This window comes from Brienomyrus brachyistius, chromosome 22 (genome assembly GCF_023856365.1).
Source record: "Brienomyrus brachyistius isolate T26 chromosome 22, BBRACH_0.4, whole genome shotgun sequence".
Lineage (NCBI taxonomy): Eukaryota > Metazoa > Chordata > Actinopteri > Osteoglossiformes > Mormyridae > Brienomyrus > Brienomyrus brachyistius.
In genome coordinates, this window is record NC_064554.1 from 9,276,972 (window position 1) to 9,296,000 (window position 19,029).

Consider the following 19,029-nt stretch of genomic DNA (forward strand, 5'->3'; position numbering starts at 1 on the left):
CTGCTGTGGCAAGCTAATCGTGTTTCTTTGGCAATACTTGTCCTTAGGAATGACAAACAGGCCAGATTTGATCGACGAAGCTCTGATGAGACCGGGAAGATTTGAGGTTAAAATGGAAATTGGTAAGAAATATTTGCCTGCCATCAGGAAAAACCTGCTCTTTGTCTAGTTTATTAAGGTTTTCCATATTTTGGGTGTAATATATGTAGATTTGATAGAGACCCACCAACATACACTAATAAACTCCTATATGTTTTATCATTTTGGGACAGACTGAAAACTTTAGATGTTAGTTGGATAACAATCAATGACATTTTGTCTTGGAATATGGAATGTGTAAGACATCTTCCATACAGGAAATGTTAACTTGGCCATGTAGCCCAGGAAACGTTAACTCTGTATGTTAATGAATTTTTAATAATGTCAAAACAACCTTTTTAGCAGTCATGTTAACAGAATGATCCTCATAGACGAAATATCTTAATATATTTGTATGAATGGTACAGAAGCTTTCATTTCTTATAAAGCCTTAATATTCTATTACTTTCATGTACTACTCTGCCAGAAACCCTCACCACTCATCTCTTGTTAGTTTTGTGGTCTTTAAGAAAAAATCTTCCATCCCCTCCTCCAGGCCTTCCTGACGAAAAGGGCCGGCTGCAGATTCTTAATATTCACACAGCCAAGATGCGCGAGTTCAAATTGCTGTCCACCGATGTGGATTTGGCAGAACTGGCAACGGAGACCAAGAACTACAGTGGTGCTGAGCTGGAGGGTCTGGTTCGGGCTGCCCAGTCCACCGCCATGAACCGCCACATCAAGGTCCTCCGTCCACTTACACTGAGCTTCCATTCAGGGCTGCGTTCTCTCACTTTTCATTATGTTTCCTGCACTGCCGATTACTCTGCCTTTTCCGCGGCTCGCTCAGTTGAACATGTTATCAAATTAGTTCTCAGGCAATATTCAAGATGTCTTTGTCCTGTCATACTCAACATAAATATTGCACCTTTAAACTAGAATACATTTTATTCAATGTAAAATGCTATAAAATGTGTTAAAATCAACTAAAACTATGTTGTAAATGTAAATATGTATGTATATATATATATATATATATATATATATATATATTCTTATAACTGATTTGCAAAGATATTGAATGTGTAAATGTAGAAACATTTATTTTATTTATTTAGTTAATATAAACTCATGACTTACACAGTCATAGTGATAGTAGAAATGGCTTTTTTTTGGTTTGTGTTTAGATGTCAGTTGAATTAGAAAAGTCTTCTTTCTGGCTAGTTTAATAATTTAAACGAGTTTTATTGACAGCGCAGTGATCCAGGAAAACTGTATGCAGCCTTTGCTACATTTTACATTTGATTGTTTCTGGATACCACTGCTAAAACTAAACCACATACGCTTTTCTTTTATCCTATATGCTGTGTTCCTGTGCAGGCCAGTACCACAGTAGAAGTGGACATGGAGAAAGCGGAGAAGCTGCAGGTCCATCGTGCAGACTTCCTAGGCTCCTTAAATAACGACATCAAGCCCGTGAGTCTCCGCTTTGACCTGCACTAGAAGCCTTTGTTCCCTGGACTCCAAATCAAACTGCAGTGTCGTATTAAATCATTTAATAAATCAATGGATCCTTTGGAGATTATACGGACAATCACTGAAAATGAAGCTCTAGAAGTTAGAGCTTAATTTTTTTGTTAGTAAAGTACGTGTAGATTTTTCATATGAAAATATATGCTTTCCTTGATTGATTAATCTTGGGATTCTACCTCTCTCCTCCACTAGGCTTTTGGCACCAACCAAGAGGACTATGCCAGCTACATTATGAATGGCATCATTAAATGGGGAGACTCTGTGACCCGCGTCTTAGATGACGGGGAGCTGCTGGTTCAGCAGACCAAGAACAGTGATCGTACACCTCTGGTGGCTGTGCTTTTGGAAGGTTATTGAAGACTCTTCACACAGAAACATTGCGATAAAGTTACTGAATACTGAAGACATTAACTGACATGCATACAAAATATGAAGTTTTATTCTGTTATGAGAGGAGACTATGAGAAGAATTCACATTTGAAATATTTTGTGAATGTCAGGTTGATGGCCGCTAGCTGCATTTAACTGTCTGTAATAGACAGTGTAAAGATAATTTATGCATTTTAAGGCATTCGTTATCATTTAAGCCATCATATCTAAGGATGAAAAAGTAAAAATACGTTTGGTCACTTTAACCTGCCAAGGACCTACATCTTATAATACTGGTGGCACAAGCCACTTATGACTTAAACCAGGATTTTGACAGCAAACGTAAAACTACTATTTCGGAATGAGCTTGTTAATTTTGAACTAAAAATCAAGTTTCGTACTTTACACAAGATGCGCGTGGCAAGTTAATAACTCTCTGAAACAAGATATTTAACGATGGATAAACATAATAAAAATAATAATAATCTCTAAGCGGAAGTAAAATATTGAATCTATGTTTTTGTTAAAGGTGTTAAAAGCCAGTTGTGAGACATGTCACGGGTGCTATAGGGAGTTTAAAGCCTTCGTCTTACTCTCCTAGGACCACCCCACAGTGGCAAGACTGCACTGGCTGCCAAGATCTCAGAGGATTCCCAGTTTCCCTTTATCAAGATCTGCTCTCCGGATAAGATGATTGGCCACTCAGAGATCTCTAAGTGCCAAGCGATTAAGAAGGTGAAAGGGGTGGCCATTTCTCAAATGATTGCCTTGCCTTTTGCATTCAGGAAATTAAGATAGCCTAATCCCTTAATTTTCCTGCAATCCCCCCTGAATTAGTTGAAACCAGGCTCTCACTGTGTTTCTGACAGATCTTCGACGATGCCTACAAATCGCAGCTAAGCTGCGTGGTGGTGGATGACATTGAGCGCCTGCTTGGTAAGCGAGCATGAACAACCCACCCATGGTCAGCTCAGTCTTTGGACAAAACGTTTGGCCACTTAATGAGACTGAAGCTCTGTGGGTGTTTTACAAAAAAACTGAGTAAAATATACAACCATGATATTAGTAAAAGTCATGTTTTGTGCATGTTTCATTCTCCGTTCAGGTTAGGGTGAGCAGATAATCCATGTCAGGGAGGACATTTTGAGCTACTTCAGGTTTTGGAAACTACTTGAAAACTGAAAGGCTCATGTGTTTGGCTAAATAGTTCGGTTTTTCTTGTGCTAATACTGGTTTGTTTCCTTGATTGAAAGGCTCACCCAGATGTTTCACATTAGCATTACTGGCACGTGCATGATTACTAGAGACTGACCAGTCAGTACACAGCAAGTACTCAGTACAATGAAATTCAGGTTCTTTTAAATGAAATGGTAGCTTACAAATCCTGGCCTAGCTCAGTTTCTGGGATGACCCAATTCACCCTAATTCGGGCCACAGAAGAATATATATCTTTCTGTCCTGTGTACTGGATTAATGGCCTTAGGCTTAAATATAAGGGACTTGTGGCTACAAGCCCACAGAGACCTTAAATGTCCAACGGAGAGCTGAATATGTGCTTAATTTCATTCCAGCCAGTTTAATTTTCATTTCATTTTAACCTGGTCAGTTTTGTTTGTAGTTAATCCTTTATTTGTGTCAGATCAGAAAAAATATCAAATGACATAGTAATTGTACTAAGTGATGTTTTTCTGTACTAGCAGAGTGACTACAGAGGTGTAACCCTTTATAGACCAGAATGGTTGCTGAGTATTTGATTCAGGGATATTTGGCTCTGTGTCAGTAAGAATACACCCCGAATCCTTCTTTCATGTCTTCTCCCAGATTATGTTCCCATTGGGCCACGTTTCTCCAATCTCGTCTTGCAAGCTCTGCTCGTGTTGCTGAAGAAACCCCCACCTAAGGTGGGTACTGTATATACCTGAGATTGTTATACATAAATTGTACTTAAACTGCATCTTATATAGAAAAATGACACTTAGTGTTTTGCACACTTTGCAAATCTGCGCCCATTTTATATAATTATATAAATCTTTTTATATAATGGAAAAAAAGTGGAACTTTTATTTCATTTGCAGCTAACTACAAAAAATTTTTTTTTGTTTATACCAAAATGAATTGAGGTGCAATATGATACAAGATCTACAAAATGAAGGGGGTGACTCTTCAAAATTCATTAAAATTACAACAGTCATCAGAAAACTTCTTTGAAGCCTCACATTTACTTAATAATAGTGTTTTTTTCATCAATCAGTATTAATTACAATATTGATTTTAAAAAGAAATGACTTACATTTACTCCAGGCAGTCAGATGTATTCCATGTACTCTGTAGGGACGTAAGCTGCTGATCATAGGAACAACCAGTCGGAAGGATGTGCTCCAAGAGATGGAGATGCTGGATGCATTCAGCACCACCATTCATGTTCCAAACATCTCAACTGGGGAACACCTGGTCGAGGCCTTGGAGGTACAGTAACAGCATGGATGGAGAAGGGAGAGAAAAGATAATGATAGAGAACAAATGGAGGAAGGAATATGACGAAGTAGGAAATTTTTTTCTTTCAGGGTTTGAAATGAACTTAGATACTGTAGCTAAAGAATGCAAAGAAATGTCAGTCTATTTTAACAGGAAAAAAATACATTTTTTGGCCAGTATTTCAAGCTTAGTTACTGCCTCAGGAGTATGTGTGTTTTTGTGCCTTTTCTGCTGACTGAATTCTCACAAACTGTAGTTATCTTTTGCTGTAAATATCTTTGCAACATCTTCGTTGTTAATAGCAATGCATTTAACACCACAGAGGGTCACATGTTCAGTGTCGCGCATGTTCAGTTCCTACCTCCAGCCGTGAATTTTTATCTGCTTCCTCCTGCAGTCCGAAAGCACGCATTTAGGCAAAGCGGCATCTCGAATTTCCCCGTAGCGTGTGATGCTGCATGTCTGCTGCTGCTACACTGCACCAAACTGAATACAAAACACCCCGGCCTTATTAGTATTAATAGTATTAGTATTAAACAATCCTGAACCTTGCATCTTCTTTTTGTCTCTGCCAGCTGCTTGGCAGCTTCACAGACAAAGAGAGGGCCACCATTTCGCAGCAAGTTAAGGGCAAGAGAGTGCGGATTGGCATCAAGAAGCTGCTGATGCTTATTGAGATGTCCCTCCAGGTACGATTCACGTCATTAAATCCTTTGTAAAGCCTTGTCCGAATTATTTTTCCGCGATCCATGAAACATTTTACTGTGGACACAGAAGAGCCTTGCCACAGGTATGGTTGTCTGTGTGTCAACAGGTTGACGATCCCTGGTAATTGGAGTTTGTTACAGTGTGTGAATTTCAGCATGAACAGTGTGTGATCTGCTTGGTTTTCAGATGGACCAAGAATACAGAGTCGGCAAGTTTTTGTCTCTGCTCAAGGATGAAGGCACGTGAGTATTTTCCATTATGGACCTTGCTGAAGGGCCCAGTGGAGATGTAACTATTCATCTGAGCACAGGCCTTCACCTGGCAACCTTCCCATAACAGGAACAGAGCCTTAAACTATTGACCCACACGCTTCCCCATAAATAAGCACACTCTTGAAATTTTATCTTTTCATGGACGGTTTTGCTCGTTCCTACATGCAGAATTCCTCTAACTGTGTGATGCTGGTAGGGTTTCCTGCCAGTGACGCGGTACACACAACTCCTGACACAGCATTTCAGCTCTGTTGCTATCTGGACTTTGACTTCGGCATTCCAATATTGTCCATTTCTTTGTTTTGAGCCGCTCCTTTCTCGATGCCCTCGTATGTTTGTGGCCCATTTATTCAGCTTCAACTCTTTTTCATGCACAGCCTCATATCCTTCTCAAGCACTCTCTGGTATTATGTTGAATTCATAGTGGATGACGAGTTAGCGAGGCCTTGAGGCATTAAAGCAGCCCCAAACCGCAACATTTTCACCACCATACTTAATGAGCATTTGGTTCTTTTTTCGCAAATACTCGGGGGGGGGGGGGGGGGGGGCTGAGCTAATGCAAGAGGTAGAGAGATATTGTCCAGAAATAGTCAGGCTTACTTCAACTCACAGCACAGGCTCTGGAACCAAACTCATGGAGAGGGGCTGGACTGTCTTCCACTCTAGAATCCCCTGGGTGAGGGGCTCCGGACAGGTGTGGGTCTTCTCGGTTCACGTTGAAGTTCCTCCCGGTGATAGAGAGGGTCTCTGCCCTTCGACTTCAAGTTTGGAGGGAGGCACTGACTATTCTCTGTGCCTATGCACAAAACATCTAGTGTTCTCGGAGACCTTGTGTGGGGTGTTAGAAGATGGCCCCTTTAGGAATTCCATTGTTGTACTGGGGAACTTTAGCGCTCGTGTGGGTTAATAACAATGAAACCTGGAAGGGTGTGACTGGGAGGAATGGGCTGCCTGATCTAAACCTGAGTGGTGCTCTGGTATTTGTTATATTTTATCTATTCTGTTTTAGCCACGGTTTGTCCGTAACAAGCACCATGTTCAAGTCCTACAGTATTCATAGGTGTACCAGAATGCCGTTTAACAACACATAATGTGGTAGTATTACATAATGCATTGTAATACCACATAACAATGCATTATGTAATACCTTGACAAATAATTATAATTTTATGTTGCAACATTAACCTATTATTATTATTATTATTATTATATTGTCCAAAAAAGAGCATCAGCATGTTTTGTGATCCATTTCAGATGACTTCTGTGTTTCTGTGTCAGAATAGCAGGCAAAAGTCCAAATAAAAAATTACATAGAAAATAACGAGTGGGTCTAGTCACTTGTTAATTTATCAGGTTACCTACTACTTTTGCTACAAAGGGATTTGAGAAACACTCGATTAACAAGCAAATGATCTTAAGTACGAGGTAACAAACTACTTGGCGTCATGAAGCTTTTGGGAAACGAACCCCTGAAAATGTACCTAATTTTATTTAATGTTACATGTTGTTGAATTATTACATAATGCATCGTTATTACGTTAATAATCCAAAGAAAGGAATCAGTTGGACTACAAAAAAAGGCCTAGATCCTGTTTTTTTTTTGACAAGTGTACTCCTTTGTCCACAGGGACCGCAGCTGCTATCAGTAGAACTTCCGATTCTTTCTTATGAAGAGACCTAGACATTGTTAATCTTGATCTTCAGATTGAGCCAGCCAGAGGATATACAGTAAGCTTTCCTATGTCCCAATTCAGCTATTCTGCATGTTTCCTATGGAGAAAACAACCTGGTCTATCCTGTTATGATGACATATCCCATATGAATCAATGTCTTGTGTATAATTGTAATTTCAATGGTAAATACTGTGAGATGTGCTATTTGATGTTAGAATCGCATACTTAAGTTTAAGAAATAAATATATATATATATATATATATATATATATATATATATATATATATATATATATATATATATATATATAAAACGCATACTGGTACAACAGTAATATTAAGCGTTACTTTCAGTTTACACATGGTAAATGGTGTTTATATAACGTGCTGTTTTAATGTCTACCCTTAACTTATTTAATTTATATTTTGTATAGTATGTACAATACAAATGCATAGACACAATCAATTCAATATATGATACTGGCAATGTCTTTAAATTTCTCGCGTATTTGACTTGTTAAGATTTAAAATTGCGTGAATGACTGTCTGTTAGAGCTGCTATTTCAATCAGGTTCACTGCTTTGACTGGCTGTGGAGAATGTGTCTGTCAAATGAAATATCCTCGTAACGTGGCGTTTGGTGTTCGTAGAAAAATACACCTTGTGTGCAAAAGGGACGTGTGTATCGCAGATGAAACATGGTCTGATGGGGTAGATATAGTGCATATTGGAGGCAAACTGAGCAGATGTAACGTTGGAAGCAAAAAGGTTGGTCCTCTGCCCTGTACATCCTGAACTCCTGCATGCAACAGAAAGAAACTGGCATTACACACTAGCAGCTAGACTCGATTAAATGGCTGACGAAGGCTCGCAAGATTAAATTAACGGTTCATTCATTCCACCTACTGCTCTAACCTGTATTTTTGTTAGTGTAAAGAACATCATATTTTGATTGTGAGCAATGTGTATTTTTTTTTCTAATCTTTAACTGTCTATCTGCCGGTCCTATCAGAAGAATATCTGCTGTATACAGTTTACTGTGCTCCAAACGTGTGACGTCCATATTTTACTGTTCAAAAGCTCTTTATTCTTACTGTTGAGGATATGTGATAAATCCCATGTATTATAATGATAATATGTATTATTGCAATAAAGCACAGATTCACCCATTTCCCTAGATGTCCTACTGTATTATACACTATGATTTGTTCTGTATTTTTGACATATACAAGAGTGTCACTTGGAGAGAAGTATGTTGTTCTGTTACTAGAGGTCACACCACATGATTCTGTTGAATCCTCAATGTTCATCAGTCACTTGGAGATGGTTTTCACGCACATACGTTCTTGATTATAGGCCTTGCACCGCCAAGTTGAGAAATTCCTCAAAGGCTCCTCGTCAAATCGCATGCCACCCCTCTCCTGAATACCTACCATTTCACTTACCAAGTCAACTTGTTGAGGACGCTGTTAATTCAGACAGTCGTAAACAAAAAAAATGCGAACTCATGGACAAAACTGACACATCCGCGAATCAGTCTGTGAATTCATCCTGTGAGAGTTGCACACCTGCAGAATGCTTTCTCACTAAATACATTTCTTTGACTTTTTCTGGCAGAATCACAAGTCAGTAACTACATCTGCCGATATGAGTCTCAAGTGCTGTTTGTTTTTGCATTTTTTGCACCAAACATCTCACAGAAATGTAGAGCGAAGGTGAGTTGCATCCACTTTATATTTGTGTAGAACATCCATTACTCACTTGCTCTGCTCTGTCTTTTATCTGGCCATGAAATGTTAGTCGTGTCTTGCACTTTACACTGAGCCCAATGAATTAAATAAGTGAAATGATTATTCATAATATTCATTATGGTCTTACACTTACAAAAAATCTTGTAAGAATAGTGAAAATTGCTAAAAGAACAAGCACCTAGTTACCAACAGCTAATATATACATATTTTTATTTTTCAGGTTTTTATAGTAGCGATTAAAATTAGAAAACAAGTGACATTTTGTAATTTACAAAGTTACTGCTCATCCAAATTCACGGTTATCCATGAATAGAAGAAATTGCATTTTTATCATATTAAAAGTACAATAAAATGACTTTCACATCAGCAGAATGCTCCTTTGTCTGCATTGGTGAACAGTGATTGTCCGACAAAGACAATGGCCCTCCCAAAGGTAACTGTTAGTGGTACTATAATAGAGTGGAAGCTACTAGAAACAACAGCAACTCGGCCACAAAGCGGTCGGGGACAATGCATGCTGAGGGACACAGTGCGCAGAAGTCGACAACTGTCTGCAGAGTCAATAGCTACAGACCTCCAAACTTCATGTGGCCTTCAGATTAGCTCAAGAGCAGTGCGTAGAGAACTTCATGGAATGGGTTTCCATAGCCGAGCAGCTGCATCCAAGTCGTACATCACCGAGTGCAATGTACCAAGTTTTTATTTTTATCTTTTTAATGCTGGTAGGCAACTGACCTGTTTTGGCATTTGAAAATATACTGGAACAAAAGAATTCACAGCATAAATGTTATTTAAGAAAAGTGTGCAAATTAAGAGACCGCTCTATGTTTTTGAACAAATCTGCATTTTTAAATCCTGGTTTAATTGTGGTTCTGCTGGCAGAAGGCTACACTGAGCAGCAGGATGCTTTCAGGTTCAAAAGTTCTAAGACAGCAGGACAGAAAAGGAGACACTGGGAACGACCAGAAACCAGCCAGGTAAGAGGCAGCAGCGACATCCTAATGCCAGAGACGACCGTTAATAAATCCAACAGTTTCTAATGAATCGAAGGATGTATGTTTTATACTGTAGTATTTTTGGTGTGGCTTTCTGGAGCTTCCTTTTGGTAAATGGACTGCGTTTATATTCTACTCTGTTCTACTCTTGCAAGTACGCGAAGCGCTTTACATTTCATGCTTTACACACCAATTGTCCCCAAAGTGCAGTAAAACCCGAAACATCCTTACTTTTGGGGACATTTCTTCAGGTCCCCATCTGGATAACCTCAGTTTTATAAAAATCTGTGAATGCAATCAAAAAAGGTAAAAGTGCCAAAAGTCTTGTATTTTGTCTGGTTACTTATGGTTAAGGTCAGGGATGGGTAGAGGTTACGGGTGTCGTGACTGGGATTAGGGCTTTTCCCATAGAAATGAATGTGCAGTCCCCATTTAGATAGGAAGACCAACTTGTGTGTCTGTGTGTGTCTGTGTGTGTGTTTCGGCAGGGTGTTAAGAGGCAATTCTAGAAGTAAGTCAGAGGAGCGTTTCAGGAATGCAGAAGAAGGCAAAGGGAGAGAGAAGCACACAGAATAAATAACCAGGGGGCCGGTTGGGTGGGGGGCATTTGTGGGAAAAGATTGTGGTGAACAGAGCAGATTAGCGAGGCCAGTGCATAGGCTTTCTGTTCTGCAGTGTCAGATTATATGAGATCCACCTCAGGTACATGGGTGCCGCAGTCGTGCTCCCACGGGAAGCCAAGCAGTGTTGTATTTCCTGGTCCATTTTTAGCTCCTGAATGGTCTTTCCTTGAATTTTGGACTCCCATGGAAAAAATGTCAGCAGGGATAGTTGTAGGGTTTATTGGGCTGACAGAGGGACCAAGGGAGGGGCTTCCAGGATGGAGAGACCCGGGAGATGCTGGGTTAGTGACTTTTACACAGGAATGGTGCTGAGCTCTAATCCCTTCTCTCCCTGTTTTTTTTGTGGTACAGTGTGGTATGTGAAGACACTGGCTGTTTGCACACTGGAAGGTTTACTGGTGTGGTCACGTTTCCCACCATGGGGGAATGATCCCCCAAAAGCTCTCAGGTCCAGAGCAGTACATTTATTATCACCTCTTCAGGATCTCCGCTGGCCTGCTCTCAGAATCGCTGAACATCCGCTTGATAGTGTTGGCTGCCGCAGCTTTACACCGTAGCGTAAGAAAAAAACGCCATCGATTTGCCAATCTAGTTAGGGTAATTAGGCGTGTTTCCCACCCACAACTGCCCCTGTGTGGGCAGTGATTGGCAAGGCCGGTAACATATTTGCTCGCACTCATTCCCATCCATGATCCTCTTGTGTCAGTTGGTGAGTTGTCATGGTTTCCAGCAAAATGAAGCTCGATTTTACACTCCAGCCAACACTCACCCAAGCCCTGCGCTGCACGCTGCCTTTTACAGTTCCCCTCAGAGATGAGGAGCATTTCACTGTCTTGTGACAGTTTATGCTCTAAATCACACCACACCAGGGCCTGGGGACATGTTCATCTTGAGCTACATAAAATAACAAGGGGTAAAAGGCATTCATGTAGGCGGGGCTCCTTGAGGGGGTAGTTTGACCCACCCGTCCAGCCCCCTTAGATGATCCTGCAGCCTACCCAACGTTTCAAAGTTTTAACCCGACCTCCATCAACAGATGCAAAAGCCCCCTGATTTGATCTGCTGTGAATCTCCAAAGTGCTCTGAGCCAGAGTTACATAAGGATTTTTGGCTGATCAATCCAGAGGAGGGAGTACAGTACCAGTCATACTGCTTGCAGGAAAATACCAGTTGCAGTTTTACAAGGCGGCTTCCCAGGAGGAGTGCAAAGCCTGCCTTGTGAGATGCTCCAGAGCCAGGCACTGACTGGCTCTCGACTCTGTCTCGTCATGTATCTCCTAGAGGCTGCCTCTGGGGAGTCTCTGGGGAGTGTCGCAGGCTGAGGGTGAGGATTGGATGCTGCAGTAGGACCTGTCATAAAGCAGAGGGCGGTCAGTGAGTCCTGCTCCTCCTTTACAGAAAGACCTGTGGTTCCCCGTAGGTTTACAAACTCTCCACAAGGATGTAGGCTGCCAGCAAAGGAGACCGTGTGTGTGTGTGTGTGTGTGTGTGAATGTATGTGCACTCAACACTGTTGAATGTTAAAAATAAAATAAGTAAATTGCCCCCCTCCCCACACCCACCCTCCATGGCAGAATGGCCCGCAGATTGATGGCACGCTGCTCTGAGAAGGGGGGAACTCAAAATCAAACCCATTGTCATGGCAATGGCCCGGCTAGATTCCACCAATCAATGAGGCCCAAGAGGCTGTGAGGTGTGCCTGAAAGGACTGCTGTCCTACATAAAGTGTGTGCATGCTGGAGCTGGAGGGCCACATGGGGCAGCGTGGCCACCGAGCAGAGACGAGCCTCGCTGTGGGATACACAGGGACACTGAGGGAGAGGAGGCACACAAAACAGAAGAGGATTATACCACGAGGGGGGAGCAAACGAGGAGCAACGGGACCAGAAATGGCCTTTGCGTTCCAAGGAGGATTCCCTGCTGGGATTTGCGGGGTCATACTGCTCACCTCCTTCTGCCTGCAGGCTGCAATGGTAAGCGGAGGTAAGGAGACATGGCCGGATTGCTGGGGAAGTCAAACATAAGTAGAGGCATCCATGACAAGCATCCCAGCTGATGCCTGGTATTGGGACTGAGGGCTGGCAGAGAAAGCATGGTCATGCTTGATTGTTCATTCTTACAAAGATGGACGGGCTTGGGCTCACTCAGCTCCTGATGCGCTGCCCTTGTCAGCCTTCGGACCCTGGACGCAGGTTTTTGGGCGTGCTATTTATAGTTGTTAGGAGATCCGACAAGTCTATTTGATTCCCTTCAGTTCTTTCATGGGGGGGGGGTATGGTGGGGGAGGTTCTAGATATTTACCCATTCCTCCACCCTGTTTGTTTACTGGTGGGAAGCCACAGGACATGAGTGGAATGGGAAGCAGAGGGAGACGTGGCTGACGGCCCCGGCGAAAGGCGGACGGCGGAACTAAACCGACGCATGAAACAAGCAAGCGCTGGCTGCATTACTTTTGAAGGAGTGTTTGGGGAATTTAACGAGGGAAACGGGGAAGGAAAAGTAGCTCATGAAAAGAAAACAAGGCTTTTTGCATTAGATCATGGTTTTCTTCAGAAGAATGAGATCTAAGCTGGGGGGGGGGGGTAAACCTGGCATTTGATGTGGAGTGCTGGCGCTTGGGACTAGGTCACAGTAAAGCCCTCTCAGGGGAGATGGGGGGGGGGGGCAGCGAGGGTGGGGGCACCTTTCAAATACCTTTCAGCCTCTCAGCTGGAGTCCCAAACCCCCACAGAAAGAATCGAACGAATCCATAAACATACAGATTTGTACAGATGGCACAGAAAAGCTGAAACCTGAATTAAGAACATAAGAAATTTACAGAAGAGAGGAGGCCATTCGGCCCATCAAGCTCGTTTGGGGAGAACTTAACTAATAGCTCGGAGGTGTTAAAATCTTATCTAGCTCTGATTTAAAGGAACCCAGGGTTTTAGCTTGCGCTACACTAACAGGAAGACTATTCCATACTCTAACTACATGCTGTGTAAAGAAGTGCTTCCTCAAATTCATTTTAAAATGTTCTCCCGCTAATTTCCACTTATGGCCAAGAATTCTAGTATTTAAGCTGATATTAAAATAGCTATTTGTCTGAACAGCATCCAGACTTGTTAGAATCTTATATACATGGATCAAAGTCTCCTTTGCTCGAGGCTAAACAGATTCAGTTCAGCTAACCTCTCCTCATAAGACATTCCTCTACATTTACGTTGAACCCTTTCCAAGGCAGCAATGTCCTTCTTAAGGTATGGTGACCAAACCTGCACACAATATTCTAGGTTACCAAGGAATTATATAATCGTAGCATCACCTCCCTTGTATTGACAGATGTGTTACTGTGTTGGGCTTCATTTAAAATTCCTCACCATACAGAGGTCAGCAAATAATTCAGACCAAAGACAGAGCTGGTTTATACATAGGGGTTATAGAAAAAAATGCATCATGTTGTTTTTTTAACAGGTAGGAGCATATCTGGGTTAAATCTGATCTGCATGTACACAAACCTTTTTATTGGTTGCTCGCGGTGCAAGGTGCTCATTCATTGGTGGATGTGAGTTGTTCATTCAGGATATGGGTGACTGTTTCACAGCTGTCCTGCGGCAGGAGTCAGTTCTGGACAACAGTGCCGCCCTGATCAACCACTCGATGGCACTGGTGCAGCGTATGGAGGCGCTGCTCATCCAGGGCAATGGCAGCGATGTGTCCCTGCGTGTGCAGTCGACCAACTCGGATGAGGTGAAGGTGATCCAGGCGCACTCGCTGGTGCTGTCCCTGCAGAGTGAAGTGTTTGAGGAGCTGCTGCAGACCGTCAATGGCAGTGTACTCACACTGAGAGAAGCTGCAGACTGCGCCGCTGTCTTTGACAAATTCATCCGGTGAGAAGCAGAGATGCTTGTGTGGCTATGTCTCTCTGTGTCTCTCTATCGAGCCGCTCAGCCAGTCCTACACACGGGAGAGAATAAAAATCAATACACAGAGCAGGCCAGTTTAATTAGGAAATTTATCTGGTGCGGAACAGCAATTAGTGCACCTAGTCCAAGGTCACTATGAAAACTCTAAAGTCAATCAAATATGCTAGTGATAAGGGATATAACGGTACACAAAATTAATGGTTTGGTGCGAAGTTTTGTTTTGGATTCATGGTTTGGTGCCGTTTTAGCACACATTTCGCACAAATTTGTTTTGAAATTATTTATTATTGAAGCTACAAACTATTAGGAACAGTCGTACACCAAAGCAATGCATCTGTCGATCTGTCTGAATAACAAAAAAAATAGATGCTTGTTTGCACATTGCAAAAATAAACATGTAAGATAAATTTTACAAAATCAAAAATAAGACAGCATCATAACATTATGCTAAATGTGTCATAATTAAATAAATCCCGCCTAGATATGCGTTCTCCACGACTATATAGCCGCAAGTCGCTACGGATAAACGTCCACATAGCATTCCTTATTTATTTTTAACTCCAGTCCTGGCAAAAGCGCCTTAAATTCTACGGGGAGACTAACTTGCAGAAGCTATTTCTGTTCCGGTCCGATGCACACGACGATGTGATCTCAAATGAGCTAAGCACGTTGTATGTGTTTCCAGAACCATATCCGAGTTCAGTATAGTACAGTCTTATGAACCGCACTTCCTCCAGTGTTTGTGTAATTTATTGGGAAACAAAAATGCTCCCAAATCGCTAATTATCACGGACTGTAACCAGCTTTAGCTGTAACCCAATCACAGACACATTTAGCATAATGTTTTCCATATTGAAAATTTACAGGTGAATCTAGGTTTAATTCATTTGTTTCGTTGTGAGTATTGAAATGATATTACCGAACAACACATAAGGAATTTGTGTACCGTTACAGTCCTACTAGTGATGGCAACTTTGTACAGTTTTAATATTATTATGACTGATTGGTAGTTTAAGAAACATCCATCCATCTCTGGACTGCTTCCACTGCATGGTGAAGAAAGATGTACAGTAATGTGCAAAAGTCTTAGGCAGGCAAAAAAAAAATGTTTATATAACTGTCACGTTGGTGTAAAACTATGCTGTTACGCCTAACAAAGTGTGTCAGCTTCGCCATTTCAAAACCTCCGCTAAAGTAACCCTGTTATTTCCAGCAACCATACAACACACCCGTGTGTTTTGTGACCTGACCACTAGCCCACCTCATATATCTATTCAATATCTCGTTCACTTTGTTAACTAATTAAGTTAATTAATTAAGCGAGCTGGTGGTGAAATTTAATAAATACGTAGAATGGTTCAGATGCCACTGTGGAGAAGTTTGGGAACTGAAGTGGTGTTCATCTAGCTATCCAAGTAGATATCAGTAACTTTCTGGAGAACTGAAGACATTTTTACTAGTTTTTATTGTGTTACTCGTAATTTTCATATGTTCTTATGTTAAATTATATTTTTTGTTCTAAGAAAATGTGCACTTACTACCTAGATAAATAGCGTTAAACATCTCTTGAGTGCCTAAGACTTTTGCACAGTACTGTATATTTTCTATTTCACTACAATATTTTCAGAGAAATGTATAATTGCTCCATTTAATATACCACTTCCTGCACCAGTTGAGAAGAGAAATGAAAGTCGGGGCTTTGAGAGCAGCCCCACTCAAGGTGCAAAAATACCCAGTCTCCTGTACTTCCTGTGACCACGTAGGTACCTGTACTGCGGAGAGCTGGTCTTACGCCTGGAGCAGGCCGTCCCCCTGCACAAGCTGGCCACCAAGTATCGCGTGCAGGCCTTGCAACGTGGCTTGAGCCTGTATATGAGCCAGCACTTGGCCAGTGACTCGCCAGCAGGTCATGTGGTGGGCTGGTACCAGTATGCAGCCCAGACGGGTGACACTGCGCTGCGTGACAGCTGCCTGCAGTACCTCTCGTGGAACCTGTCGACCGCGCTGCAGAGCGGCGAGTGGGGCATTCTGGGCTCCGAGCTGTTGCTTTCACTTCTGCAGCGCTCCGACCTGGTGCTACACAGTGAGCTAGAGCTGTATGAGGCGCTGGAGGCCTGGGTGGGCAGGAACCAGCCGACGGGGCTGACGGCAGAGGCGGCGCTGCGCTCCATCCGCTACGGCATGATCCCCCCACATCAGCTTTTTCGGCTGCAGAAACAGTCCCCACTGATGCTGAAGCACCAGGAGTCAGTGCGCGACCTCCTTTACCTCGCCTTCCAGTTCCACTCGGCATCCCCCGCGCAGCTCGCCAAGTACTTCGATGTGAACTGCAGCATCTTCACGCCGCGCAACTACCTGTCGGCAGCATGGGGCGCCCAGTGGGTGATCAACAACCCCACACGGGATGACCGCAGCACCAGCTTCCAGACACAGCTGGGTCCCAGCGGACATGACGCCGGAAAGCGGGTGACCTGGAATGCTCTCTTCTCGCCGCGCTGGCTCCCGCTCAGCACGCGCTCGGCCTACGCGGACGGGAGTGGCATCGTGCAGGCCGCTCGCGTCGATGGGGGCCGCCCTCGCATCGTCATCACACCTGCCACCTCCAGTGCTGACTTCGCCGGGGTCAGCTTTCAGAAAACAGTCATTGTGGCCGCCCGGCAGCAGGGCAAAGTGGTGGTCCGGCACATCTACAACTTCCACCAGAGCACCGAGGAGACGGGCGACTTCCTGGCTGAAGCCGATCTCCAGCGAAGGGCTTCCGAGTACCTCATCGACAGCTCCCTCTACCTGCACATCGTGGTCAAGCCCCTCTACCACAGCCTCATTGTGGCCAGGAAGTGACCACACACATGCGCGCCACACACACACACGTACACACACACACCATCCCCATTCCCAGCCAGCCCTTTCTGTTAGCAGCTTGACCTTTGTTTTTCACATATGGAAAATCATCCAGTGTATGTAACCAGTGCAGAGAGCAAATCAACGTGAGGTTTTCCTCATCGGGCTGCGCTCTTCACAGCTACTACTGACTCCATCCCACTGGCCGGCTGAGTAACACTGAATCGGAGCTGTGATATTGGAACCCAAGATCCATCCTATGGAGCGTGTAAATTTCTCCTGCGCTCCTCAAACTGTAGCTTGAGATCTCCAGTATGGTAATGCATTTTCTTAACTTCAAATCTGTCTTCTAAGGATTGAACTTGTCTTTGTGGTAGTTATTAGCAGTGTAACAATTCTCCAAACCCACGATTCGGTTCAGACCTTGATTCTTGAACCACATTTTTTTTTTGGGGGGGGATAAGAAAAAAACAGGGGGATGTTATCTAGGTTTTTAATCATGAACAATTTGGAACATTAAAGAGGGTTATTACCCAAGCTAACTAAACTAGCCTAGCTTTTACTCCAGGTGTGATCACTTAGTCATGTTTGGACTAAAATAGTCATGAGACAGTAAAATAGGTGTGATGTATAATATTTACCAAATGTCCAGCTTGCCCTAACTTTAAATAGAATAATATTTAATCATTTACATGTGTTACAGTGTTAACTGCGAGATGAAAAACGACCAGAGTAACATTAATAACGTAATGAGAGCTCAGCATACTGCACCTACAGTGCTGGTGGCAGGTTGGAGGGGGGTGTCATGGTCATGTCATCCAGAACTGCATCCCGAGATCAGGAACGCTTGCGCCATGGTTTGTCTCGATTTTAGAAACGTTACGCCATTCATACTTATTCAAAATATGCAACATCATCAGGACCTGATTTATGCTTAAATCCGATCTGGGATTGTCTTATTTCTAAGGTGCTACCTGGTTTCCATGAAGAATACACAACACAATACACATACACAGTGAAAGACAGACACATATGCAGACAAACATATGCTTACAAGACTAATTCTCTGTTATATCCAGTTACATAGGCTCTCCTAGTGTCCCAGTATTCAAACTATACTTTTTCTGGAAATGATATATAGTATAGTGATGATGCTACACCAGTTCCCTTTGGGGATGCTCCTTTAAATCAGCTAATCTCTGGTAGAGGGAGAAATGTTTGTCATACAGCTTCTTTTTTTATAAATAATTCTTATTGTGATTATTTCCAGGATACTAACCTGTTGACCCTTTAAAGTATATGACTGTATCTCTGAATTAAGTCATAAAACAAAACCTGTTTAGTATAGTTGCTTCTGTTATTTAATTATGGATATTATTACACCCTTCCCCCACTCTCTGAGCACCACCTCCCTCTGGCAGTCAATTCTCATCAATAAAGACATTTTTCTCAATTCGCTATCTGTTTATGTCCCACAGCGCCCCTATAGTTAAGACACAGAAAAACATATCACAGCCTAAAAATAGCAATATCGGACTATTCATATATATATATATATATATATATATGCTATATAATGGTAATGCCTCCTCTTTTTAGATAAAAATTTATTGGACATTCAACTCATTACTAAAATTTAACTGTCACTTAAAAATCTTTGAAAAATGTATTATCTTCTTACTTCCTCAGTTTCTTAGCCACCAGTTAGTAATTAACATATAAAAAGTAAACTGAATTGTTTAACAGTCAAGCAGGACACAATAGTACTAGTAGAACGGCATGGATAGTAATACAAGGTGACAGGAAT

The 19,029-nt window shown here is 42.3% G+C and overlaps 3 protein-coding genes across 5 annotated transcripts in view; 2 read left to right on the forward strand and 1 right to left on the reverse strand.

Annotated features, from left to right (window-relative positions):
- Positions 1-8,278, forward strand: part of LOC125717512 (vesicle-fusing ATPase-like) — a 30,768-nt gene extending 22,490 nt beyond the window's left edge. For 2 of the 3 annotated variants that reach the window (XM_048990536.1, XM_048990535.1), the window contains 11 exons: positions 48-122; positions 635-822; positions 1,459-1,554; positions 1,804-1,960; positions 2,582-2,715; positions 2,850-2,916; positions 3,802-3,881; positions 4,312-4,446; positions 5,031-5,144; positions 5,350-5,401; positions 7,063-8,278. In XM_048990536.1, the coding sequence (XP_048846493.1) occupies positions 48-122; positions 635-822; positions 1,459-1,554; positions 1,804-1,960; positions 2,582-2,715; positions 2,850-2,916; positions 3,802-3,881; positions 4,312-4,446; positions 5,031-5,144; positions 5,350-5,401; positions 7,063-7,106 (1,142 nt within the window). In that variant the 3' untranslated portion in view covers positions 7,107-8,278. Of the gene's footprint in view, positions 1-47; positions 123-634; positions 823-1,458; positions 1,555-1,803; positions 1,961-2,581; positions 2,716-2,849; positions 2,917-3,801; positions 3,882-4,311; positions 4,447-5,030; positions 5,145-5,349; positions 5,406-7,062 lie in introns of all 3 variants that reach the window. The other variant, XM_048990537.1, reaches the window with a different exon arrangement.
- LOC125717531 (chromobox protein homolog 1) overlaps positions 1-19,029 on the reverse strand; it is a 180,009-nt gene that overhangs the window by 99,411 nt on the left and 61,569 nt on the right. The gene's annotated exons all lie outside the window — the stretch shown is intronic.
- Positions 12,202-18,675, forward strand: LOC125717517 (BTB/POZ domain-containing protein 17-like). Its single transcript, XM_048990545.1, has 3 exons — positions 12,202-12,459; positions 14,060-14,345; positions 16,145-18,675. The coding sequence occupies exons 1-3, from the start codon at positions 12,210-12,212 to the stop codon at positions 17,220-17,222; spliced, it is 1,614 nt and encodes a 537-aa protein (XP_048846502.1). The 5' UTR covers positions 12,202-12,209; the 3' UTR covers positions 17,223-18,675.

What these genes read in the sequence shown, in the direction of transcription:
- LOC125717517 (XM_048990545.1), top strand. Translation starts at nt 12,210, where the DNA reads ATGCTGGAGCTGGAGGGCCACATGGGGCAGCGTGGCCACCGAGCAGAG. An exon ending in GGCTGCAATGGTAAGCGGAG is followed by an intron (nt 12,460 to 14,059) that starts GTAAGGAGACAT and finishes ACTGTTTCACAG; the next exon opens with CTGTCCTGCGGCAGGAGTCA. An exon ending in GTCTTTGACAAATTCATCCG is followed by an intron (nt 14,346 to 16,144) that starts GTGAGAAGCAGA and finishes GTGACCACGTAG; the next exon opens with GTACCTGTACTGCGGAGAGC.